This window comes from Merops nubicus, unplaced genomic scaffold (assembly GCF_000691845.1).
Source record: "Merops nubicus isolate BGI_N331 unplaced genomic scaffold, ASM69184v1 scaffold16796, whole genome shotgun sequence".
NCBI classification, from domain to species: Eukaryota; Metazoa; Chordata; class Aves; order Coraciiformes; family Meropidae; genus Merops; species Merops nubicus.
The window spans coordinates 2,647-13,591 of record NW_008617091.1 but is presented as its reverse complement, the minus strand read 5'-3'; the positions used below and the strand labels follow the sequence as shown (position 1 = coordinate 13,591).

General features: G+C 40.9%; 1 protein-coding gene across 1 annotated transcript; it reads left to right on the top strand.

Annotated features, from left to right (window-relative positions):
* The first annotated feature begins 345 nt into the window (after positions 1-345).
* COPS3 (COP9 signalosome subunit 3) lies at positions 346-9,742 on the top strand. The gene is made up of 11 exons (XM_008943038.1): positions 346-471; positions 2,180-2,292; positions 2,393-2,442; positions 3,299-3,391; positions 4,049-4,228; positions 5,468-5,608; positions 6,870-7,043; positions 7,945-8,031; positions 8,350-8,463; positions 9,061-9,141; positions 9,395-9,742. The coding sequence occupies exons 1-11, from the start codon at positions 347-349 to the stop codon at positions 9,446-9,448; spliced, it is 1,212 nt and encodes a 403-aa protein (XP_008941286.1). The 5' UTR covers position 346; the 3' UTR covers positions 9,449-9,742.
* Positions 9,743-10,945: the final 1,203 nt, after the last annotated feature.

Genomic DNA, 10,945 nt, shown 5'->3' with positions numbered 1-10,945 from the left:
ATGAGGCAAAATTTTCCATCACAATCCATTGGTCAAAGTTTTGTAGTCTTGGCTTAGGTGGAGCTGGGTGTTGGTAGGAGACCCTCTCTAAGGGGATGGGCCAGATGCTGTGTTTGTGTCCTGAGGGCCTCCTCTCCCATCCCAAAGGCCAGAAGATGAGCAGCCACCTTATAAAAAAACCATACTCAGTACCTCACTTGTTGAAAACTAACTAATTAAAGAAGAGTAAATTCTCTGGGCCACAGAGGATTTTTCCTCAGGGTATACAGGGGAGCAGGGTGTAACAAAATGAATATGGGAGTGTTTTCTAATGGGTTTGACAATGATGTTTTCTCTTTCAGGGCAAATGACCCAGCTTTGTGAACTGATCAATAAAAGTGGAGAGCTGCTAGCAAAAAACCTGTCCCACCTGGATACAGTGCTCGGGGCCCTGGATGTGCAGGAACACTCCTTGGGTGTTCTTGCAGTCCTGTAAGTGTTGCTTTCTTCTCATGAAACATCTCAGTTACTAAAAACTCAGTCCACATGGCAAACTGTTGACCAAATGTGGGGTTTTTTTGGACATGAATGTTTTCAATCTGCATTTCTTAGAATGAGGCTTCGTTCCCTTTGAGGCACATTTGATTAATAAAAATACCAAGGCAAATTTGTGTTTTCAAAAGGAAAAAAAAACTCTGGAGCTTGTAAACATAGTTATTGCCAAATGGTGATGGTGTCTCTTTTCCTTAAGGCTGTGTCATGTTTATATCTTTTATTTTTCCTTACATGTTCAGCAAAAATGTGTAAAACTAACTTTGAAAATGTGACTGACAGGGCATTAGTGTGCTGGACTGGGAGCATGAGGCCACACCTCTTTTTTTCCAGTGAAATATGGGTTCTTATCATTGTTCTGGGGTATTTGTCTCTAGACAGCACTGAGGCTCCTGCTGCCCTTGGTAGGTTCAGATAGCACTCAGATTGCCTTGGTGATGCTGAAGTAAGGCAAAGATACTTGGCCCTGGAGCTTAAACTGTTGTTTCTAGCTATACCTAACTGCCCTGTAAAGTGTCTACAGGTTCCATTTTTAAGGTGTTATGTTTTAAGGAAATGCCAGAATTCTGGTACTTGTTCTGCTACCCTTCAGAAACAAAATTATTGTAATACACAGAGTAATGCACTTAATATTGCAACTCAGTGGCATGTCCTGAAAATGCAGAGTGGAGTTTACCCAAAGCAGGGTGCTGGTGCTGCATTAGCAGAATCATGTCATGGGCTATGTGAAAATAGTCACTAAACCCTGTGGAGGAAGGGAGGTGACTGTTCATAAGCAAGAATATGTAAAAGGCCTTATTTGAAGAGATGGAGTATCTGGTAAAGTTCTGGCTGAAACTGTGGCTTGGCAAACTGTGCTGGTAGAATAAGACTCTAATGAGACAGTGAAGGGGTGGCAGGGTGTGACCTGGGGAAGGAAGGACAAGAGGTACACAGCTAATGATTTAACAGTTGAGAAGTTGAGTTTGGGATCTGATTGATAGCTAAAAGGCAAGGATCAAGAGGATGGGGCCAGACTCTTGTCAGTGGTGCCCAGTGACAGGACAAGGGGCAACAGGCACCAACTGGAACCCAGGAGGTTCTGTTGGAACAGGAGGAGAAAATTCTTTGCTCTGAGGGTGCCTGAGGGTGGAGCAGGCTGCCCAGAGAGGCTGTGGAGTCTCCTGCTCTGGAGAGATTCCAAACCCAGCTGGATGTGACCCTGGGTGACCTGCTGGAGCAGAGGGCGTGGACAGGATGATTTCCAGAGGTCCCTTCCAGCCCAACATTCTGTGAAATCTTGAGCTCATTTAAGCAGGAGGTGGCTGTAGGCTATGCAAAAGTATCCAGGGAAGTTGTGTGGTTGTGCATTGCCATTCATCATCATCAGCCAGTGTTTCTGTTACAACTGTGGCTGTTGTACCAGATAAAATGATCTTTGGTCACCACAGTTTGTCCTAGGTTGTAGTTTGCACACTTGGGTTCACAATGGGGGTGTGCATGGAAAGCCCATTTCCCCATTTTCCTATGCCATCCATTATGAACACTCTGGGTTTGTTTGCAAGCCCATGTGAGCATCTACAGAGACTAAGCAATAAAGACAAAGCTTTTCCTATTAATCTCCAGATGTTAAGTGCTAAACCTTTTTGTTGTTGTTGTTTTTTTCTAGGTTTGTGAAGTTTTCTATGCCCAGCATCCCTGACTTCGAAACATTATTCTCACAAGTGCAGCTTTTTATCAGCACTTGTAATGGGGAACACATTAGATATGCAACAGACACTTGTAAGTTGAGCTTATTTGTGAACTTGATATATTTCTGGATAGTGTGGTATTGCTGATTTTTCACTGTGTTGTTTTTTTTTCTGTTTTTTACCATATTTAGTTGCTGGCCTGTGCCACCAGTTAACAAACGCCCTTGTGGAGAGAAAACAGGTGAGCAAGTATCATCTAGTACAGATAAGCTGCCTACATACCCAGGCTCATAAAGGGGCTGTTACCAGTCTCTTACTTCATAAAGATTTGCCACTGACTTGACATTAAGTATTTCTCTGCAGCTCCTTACTTGTTAAGTGTACTGGGAGGTAAGGAACCTCACCCAAGGTTTTAAGATCTAAGGCAGATGTAAGGAAGATAAACTGGAAGGAGGGAGAGTTGCCTAAAAACGTGCCTTTGCACACAAAGTAGCAAATCTGTAGTACCAGAAATGTTCTTCAGATGATGTGTGCCTGAGTAGGAGAGAGCTGCAAAGATGATTAGCACTGGTGAGTCAGTGGTACTAGTTTCAGTGTTATTCTCACCAGTGTTATATAATGTTCTTAATCAAATGCCTTAAAATCTAAAGGAAACTTGCTTAAGAAATAGTTGACCAATGTTTTTGTTGCTAAGATACTGACTTTCTCAAGCCACTTGAGTAAAATCCAGCCTGAAATAGAAGTAGGGTCTGGTCAAAGTGGAGTAAAGTGAGAGCTTTGTTATTCAGTGAGAGTTTAGGTGGTGTCGTGGAGTCAAAAAGGGCTTTCTCATCCACACAAATCACTGTGTTCCTGATGAGGTTGGCTTTATGGAGCAGTGTTGATGATTACATTTAGTTTATCAGGAGAAGTTGTGTAGCCAAGGTTAATTTTATTTTCTGAGAGACTGCATTATCCTACAAAAAGGGAACCTCAAGTTAACTATTACTTAATGGAACCTGTCAATTAGTGTTATTTTTCATTTGTAAGTGTCAACATAAGATCCAATGTGCTGCCATCTATGAGAAATTATCTGAAAGAGATGTAATTTCTGACAGCCCCTGCGAGGAATTAGCATTCTCAGACAAGCCATAGACAAGATGCAGATGAACACAAACCAGCTGACCTCAATACATGCAGATCTCTGCCAGGTAAGGGGAGCAGCAGAGCTTTTTCTGGGAATAAAAGCTCATCAGATACCTCTAGTTCTTTGGGGAAATGTGTGTTCCCATATCCTAGTAATAATAGATACTGAAATAAAATCCCCTTCTAATAATTTTAAGTGTTCAGTGCATGTCCCCAGATCTTTGGTTGTGTTGATGACTTCTGAATGTCCTTTCTCTCTGGGCTGAAAGTCACGTGCAGCTTCTTTTGGGCAGTAGAAGTGTCATAACCAAGTACTGTTTGCTCAGGTTTGACAAAAGGCTTGTTTCTCTTGGTGCCTTTGGCTGGGATTTTGCACTTCTGTCTTGTTCTTGGCTCCTGGGATTTAGGGTTAGACAGGAATGTTTAGTGCAATATTTAGTGCTGCCAGTATGGTTGTCTGCAATGTCTGGAGCTGCAAGTGACTTTGTCAGTCTGATTTCTTTAGGATTCAGATAATTTATAAGAGCTCACAATTGGTGATAAGTTTTTTCCCAATACAGTCAATTATCTGTGTTGCAGCAGTACTAACATGCAACGATTTTCCAGCCTTGGAGGAGTGGGATTTATTGCACAGCACTACATGAATTTAGTTTCAACTTCTTCCTCATGGAGATTTGAACGGAAATGGCTAATTTATGAAAACTCAATTTATTTTCTTGTAGCTCTGTTTGTTAGCAAAATGCTTTAAACCTGCCCTCCCGTATCTAGATGTGGACATGATGGATATTTGTAAAGAGAATGGGGCATATGATGCGAAGCACTTTTTATGTTACTACTACTATGGTGGGATGATATACACTGGGCTAAAGAACTTTGAAAGAGCACTCTACTTCTATGAACAGGTAACTTGAAATAAAATGGTAAGTCTAAAGTGTGATCAAATGAGAGGCAGAAGTAGCATGTGTAAGGAGAGGACGTGTTGTCTTTGAATTGCCACCAAGGATAGCAAGAAAAGCCAGGAACCTAACCTAAAGTGCAAGCAGCCTCCAATTACTTTAATTCTTAACCTTAAGGATATAATTCTACTAACAGAGCCATGCTGCTGCTCATCATTCATGGAGGTTATGGTTTGTAACGTGTGTGTATCATTGTAATGCATCAAAACACAATTTGGGTTCCTGTTTGCTCTTAGCCCTTCATGAAAGGCACAGCCTGAATGGTGCTTTTTGGTGTATAAAGTGAAATAACAGGCAAACTGGCTTTTGGGGTGTTTTCCTTTAAGAAGGTCTCTTACAGCCAAGTAGCTATTGCACCGTGAAACTATGCAACTCAAAGGTTGATGTTAAATTTATCTCCCTATAAATATTTCTCAGATGCCTGCTTATTACTGCTGGCACAGGAACAGTTCACAGGCTGGCGTTCAGAATGGATTCTTAAAGAAAAAATAGTCCTGAGGTTTTGCAGAGACCTTTCTGAATTTTACAAGGGGAGTTAGTTACACTTCTTCAGGGCTGTTGCAATATTTGCTGCTTTTACTTTCTCTGTAAGGAGAGAAAAATGCAGAACTGGAAAGACTTTGAATGTATGAGAGGGAAATGCTGTCAGATGTGCAGCATTATTCTTTGCTGTAAACAAGGGTCAGCTCCTGAGTCACTAGTGCTATCAGAGGAAACCAAAATCCCTTTTCCCTGTTCTGGAGCCCTCTTTCAGCATACTGAAATATGAGCCCTGATGATTAATAGCTTTATAATATCTCTTTAAGGATCTGGGTAAATCCAGGTTCTACAGGTATTGTATAATCATTCCTGGCAGCAAGCAGCTACAGGTCATTTCTAGTACAACTTTAGAGGTAAACCAAGGCAAGATGGTTTGTTTTGATCTCAGCAGGGCTTCTGTAAGGTAGGCATCACTGTGACATGGTATGTGTTGAGTAGCTTGTATAGAATTTACTTCTTTAGGACATTTTGGGATAATTAATTTTGACAGAAGTTCGTTAAGCTTGAATGCTCAGAGGTGACTTTCATATGTCATTGTGTCCTTTCTGTATGCAGGTTTAAACTGAGATTTTTGTTAGTGCAGTAGCTACCAGGATCTTCCAGTAAATATACTAAATTTCTCTTCCATTTCTTTCTTTTGCTTAGGCAATAACTACTCCAGCCATGGCAGTCAGTCATATTATGTTGGAATCATATAAAAAGTATATTCTAGTTTCTTTGATACTGCTTGGCAAAGTTCAGCAGCTACCAAAATACACTTCCCAGATAGTTGGTAGATTCATTAAGGTAAGTCTTACAAACACAGCCAAATAATATACAAATTCAGATTTGTTGCTCTATAATTTTGTACTACCCTCCTTTGAGGGGACTGTTTAACATTGCAAATCATGGGAAATAATGCACCATGTGCCAGAGTACAACCTCTTGCTGCCTTTCTAGTGTACAGTAGCTAAAGATTGTCTGGCAACTTCTGTCTCTGTTACACACAAACTGTAGTGTTCATATTGGTGATACAGGTTTTTAACTCTGGGAAAACTTTGGGGTTGAATAGTATTTACCAAAATTCCCTTCACTGATACTACACATCCCTGGATACATTTTATGTTAGAACTCAAGCAAGACTCTGCTTTCACTTGGGTTTCAATGTGTAGTGTCCTTGTAGAAACATTCAACCCATAACCTCACCTAGCTGAAGTACAAAATACTAAATAGTTTATTGCAAAGCTTCAGCTTTATAAAGAATAAAAGTTTCAGAAAAAGCTGCAGGTTTGGAGTATGCAAACATTCCCATTGGGTGGTAAACTGCTTGTTGAGAGAGTTCTGATCCTGGGGAAATAACAGACTTTTCAGAATGAATTAGTTCTTATTTAAAGCTGACTTTGTTGATTCGTGACCAAAATTTGAGAGTTGCAAAAATCTTCTAACTTCAGATACTAGTAAGCAAGTTCAAACAATTGCCATTTTAAAGTCATGTAGGGGAGCTAGTCTTCACCCTCTGGTTCTGGTGTCCACACTGTGAGGTGTTGTGGTCAGGGCTGACAGTGTCTTAGAGAGCAGAACAAATACAAAGGATGGGCAGTGACTGGTCATTGCCATTTTAAAGTCATGTAGGGGAGCTAGTCTTCACCCTCTGGTTCTGGTGTCCACACTGTGACGTGTTGTGGTCAGGGCTGACAGTGTGAGAGTAGAACAAATACAAAGGATGGGCAATGACTGGTCAGTATGCCACATACCTTGAATTCAGCTTATTTCATGTGCTGGTCAGCTGATGGATCTTTTCCTTGCACTGCCATACCTAGAACTGTCACACAGAGGTCCTAGCATGGTGATCACTAAATCTGATAGATCAGTGATACAGACTTGGCATGTGAGGATCTATCAGTGCTGCAAAGTCACGTGCAGGCATCACGTGTTTCTTGGGAGAGATGCTTCAGCTCCTTACATTTACTCTTATGCCTGTGTGGCTTCTAATGCTGAAGCAGAACAGATTTTGTGAGGCTGGCTGAACACTATCCCTGAAGAAGGGCTCTCATTTTTCTAATTGCAGCCCCTTAGCAATGCTTACCATGAATTAGCACAAGTTTATTCCACCAATAAACCGTCGGAGCTTCGAAATCTGGTGAACAAGCACAGCGAGACGTTCACGAGGGATAACAACATGGGGCTGGTGAAGCAGTGCTTGTCATCTCTCTACAAAAAGAACATTCAGAGGCTAACCAAGGTAAGATGCAGGGGGGGTTGTTTTGTTGAGGAATTGTGAGTAGTTTTTCTCTAGAGTGTATTTCTGAAATGCGTTCAGTTCACAGCAAAATTATATTGTAGTAATGTCATGGAGAAGTGACTAAACCTGAGGTTTGTGTCTCTGAAACAAATGAGGCTAAAATGCTCAATGCAGAAAGCCAATTCAGTTGACTACTTAGGCAGAAGGTGGTTCAATATGTCCCATCTGTCAAAGGGGTTTGCACATGACATTTTCATCCATAACAATAAAAGTTGTGAGTGCTGCTTCCCAGTGACCTTCATCTCTATTCGACAAGAAGGAAAACTGAACTTCACAGGCTACTTCATTAGAGAAAATTGGGTGAACAGGACAGATTTTGGAAGTGTCTGAAGTAAAAATAAAACCCAAAGCAGTGGAATGATGTGCTCCTTCAGCTGAGAGATGAGATTAACCCTTAAAGATGGTCAGGGAAAGCTTTTTTTTTGGTGTGGTTTTTTTTTTTTTTTTTTATTGGGGGGAAGCTCAAATGGTGTTTGTTTTAGTAGAGCTAACTTCAGAAGGAATGCAATCCACACAACTCCTGAAGGAAATTCAAGGGATGGATGATCACCTGATCTGTGCAAAAAGGTGATGGAAGAGGTGGGATGTGGTCAGGACTGCCTGGGGTAAAAAGGAATTGCAGGAATGGAGTAATGACTCCATAGCTTGGCCTGCACATGTATCATGAATCAATGTGGAGGAAAACCTGACTCCACTGACTGCACTTACACGATGCCTTTACACATAATTGTGCTCCACTTGTTTATCCTCATCAGACTTCAAGACTGGACAGTCCCTGGAGGATTGGTAGGGGAAGTTCTTCATGTCAAGTTTTAACAGACTGACACTTTCTAAATTTCAGACATTTTTAACATTGTCATTACAAGACATGGCAAGCAGAGTGCAGTTGTCGGGGCCCCAAGAAGCAGAAAAATACGTCCTCCACATGGTAAGACTTGGGGCTTGGCTTGAACCATTCTAATTTAAAAACTGACCCACGTGTTGGGATGAGCAGTGCATGTGCTGAACAGCTAAAGGACAGTTCTTCAGGGTGAAGGAAATGCTGTCAGTCAGCTGTGATGTTCAGACTGTTCTCTAAAAATCTTAAAAGATACACTCCACCTCAGACAAGGTGTGGATCATTTGTCTTTGGGAAGCTGTTAGGAAATAAAAAGTAAACCAGTTAAAGATGATTGCACAAGGAGTCTGTTGTGGTTAACTGAAATTCCATTTTAAGTGATACCTTACATTAAACCTCTCATTTCAGATAGAAGATGGTGAAATCTTTGCAAGTATTAATCAGAAAGATGGTATGGTCTGTTTCCATGATAATCCTGAAAAATACAACAATCCAGCAATGCTTCATAACATTGATCAGGAGGTAAATCTTTGAGATATGAACTGCTTTTGGAATTCCTACTGAAGAATCTGAGTCTGTAGTCAGAGAGCTGCTGGGAGAAGCCAGTGTAGGTAACTTACACATCAAGGTTGAGGACTAGGAGTTATTTTTTGACCATCAATCTAAAACCTTTAAATACCAGTACTGGGAAATGGTGGCTTACTGTCAGGGTGTTCCCTGTTGTCTCTTCTGTGGAGCCTGAGGTGTTTCAGTAGACTGCCTGCCTGACGTTGGGGATGTGAAGTCCCTTGAATCAAATGGATTAGAAAGATTGTTTTTAGAGTTTTGGAATCCAGGGATCACTTCCACTGGCTGTCAGTAACCTGCCTGGAGGTTCAGGTCATTGACCCTCATGAGTCTGTCTATCAGTGGCCTTAAAAAAGGTTTATTAGGAAGACATGGATCAAAACAGGGGAGTAAAAAATGATCTGATGATGGTTTGTTTACAAGGTAAGGGATGAGAAGATTCTGACATTTTGTGATGGCAAAAGTTGCTGGTTCTAGATAGCACAGACCTGAAACATCTTGAAGATCATGTACCAGCTGGGTAAAGTAATCAACTTAATGTCTGTTTTTAAGATGCTGAAATGTATAGAGCTTGACGAACGACTGAAAGCCATGGATCAAGAGATCACTGTGAACCCTCAGTTTGTGCAGAAGGTAATTGATTTAATGTCTTGTGAGAGATTCAGTGCAGTGTGTGTGGCGCCGAGTGTTGGTATTTACAGTGTTAATAACTGCTTATTATTAATAATAATAATACATGCATAAACATCATGCTTTAAAACAAAGAGGAAGTGCACGTTACTTCATCTGCGTTTTATTTTCCTACCTGTTAACTTCAAAGCACTGTCTGTCTCAAAGGTAAACCTTCAGACCTGGTTTTGAAAACAAATAACTCTCTCCCTTCCAGAGTATGGGCTCTCAAGAAGATGACTCAGGGACCAAACCATCCAGTTATTCTTGAAATTAATGTTGCTCACCACTCCGCTTTCAAGTAAAAGCTTACGAGAGAATCACGCCTGGAATAGGGCATGGAGGAGTTCCACGAAGAGAGCAGAGAGAACTGAGCTTTGCTTTTCACCTGGACATTAAGAAAATAAAAGAACACCCTCTCAGTACTGTATAATATCAGAAATATTCTCTGCAAAGAAAAAGGAAATCTCAAAAGAAACTTAAAAGTCTGTTGTGGATTTATTTATCTTCAGATTAACATCGTTAATGCATTAAATAATCTACCTTTTGTTTTAAAGGGTTTGAATGTTGCTGTGTTTCTGTAGCAGTCCTTTTTTCCTCTTCTGCAAAAAAACAAAGTGTTATTCAGGGAAGAATACAAACTAGTGTTGGTTCACTTACAAAAATAATTACTGGTTCTTTATTCTGTATTTAAAGTTGGCTCAAAGTGCAGATTTATCCTGTGTGTGGAGGGAGGAGAGGGGTGGAGTTTTAAGTAAATTCTCTACATCATGATTTGCATATCCCTGGTGTTGCTGGCTGCTGTCTGTTAAATGAACTAAGAGCTGTGCTCTTCCCAAAAGGAGGAGCTTTTTAACGACTCCTTGGGAGGCTGTGAGGACTTGTGTAGCTGTAGGAAATCCAGACGTGACAGCTATTTATGATTTGCAGTTTCTGGTACAAAATACCTCCTGATATCATTTGCTCTTAGATGAAATTTTAGACCTAAACAGAAAGATAACTGGGAGATCTTGGTGTTCTAGAGGATGCTGGGTATGACATTGTTCACATTGAAAGAAGTTTTAAATCTTTGTTCCTATATGATTGGCATGAAGGTATTCAGCAGGCTAATATGTTTCTGTGGTGGAAGTCCATTTAAGTGAAGGCTGTGCTGTAGATCTTTGTTTCCAAACAGAATAATTCTGCGTGGAACACAGAATTCTATACAGCTCTTGAGATGCAGGGGTTTATTTGAAGATATGCTGGAATGCAATCTGGTTTTTAATTCATTATTTTAAACATAAAAACTTTGTTGTTGTCGTTGGAATCTTTTAAGTGCTTCACCCCTTAAATCAATGGGCTCTTTCATTTTCTGTAGTTCTCCTGTATCTGAAGATTCTCCCTGTTCAGACACCTTTGCAACACTTCATGTCAGTGCAAATCTCCTGCTGTCAGGCATAAATAAACCTGTCATCAAGTCAGAATGTGAGGAGCTCAGCATCCAGTGCTTCCTACATAAACAGTAGACGAGGAGCTGCTTGCTGCTGCTGCTGCTATAACCTGCCAGCTTTCTTTTTTCAGGAGCCTAAGTGGGAGCTGAGGGTTTCTGCCTCTTGCCCTATGAAGCTTGTATGTATTGAGGTCACCTACAGTTGAAAACACTCCATTTGTGCTTCCAGTGTTGAGACAGCTGTCGGGGTTTTCACTTAAAATTGGTGTCTTAATTCTAGCAGAGCCTCTGTGCCAGCATCCTAGTAGGAGAGAGGTGTCCCCAGGTGGTTGTCTAGGT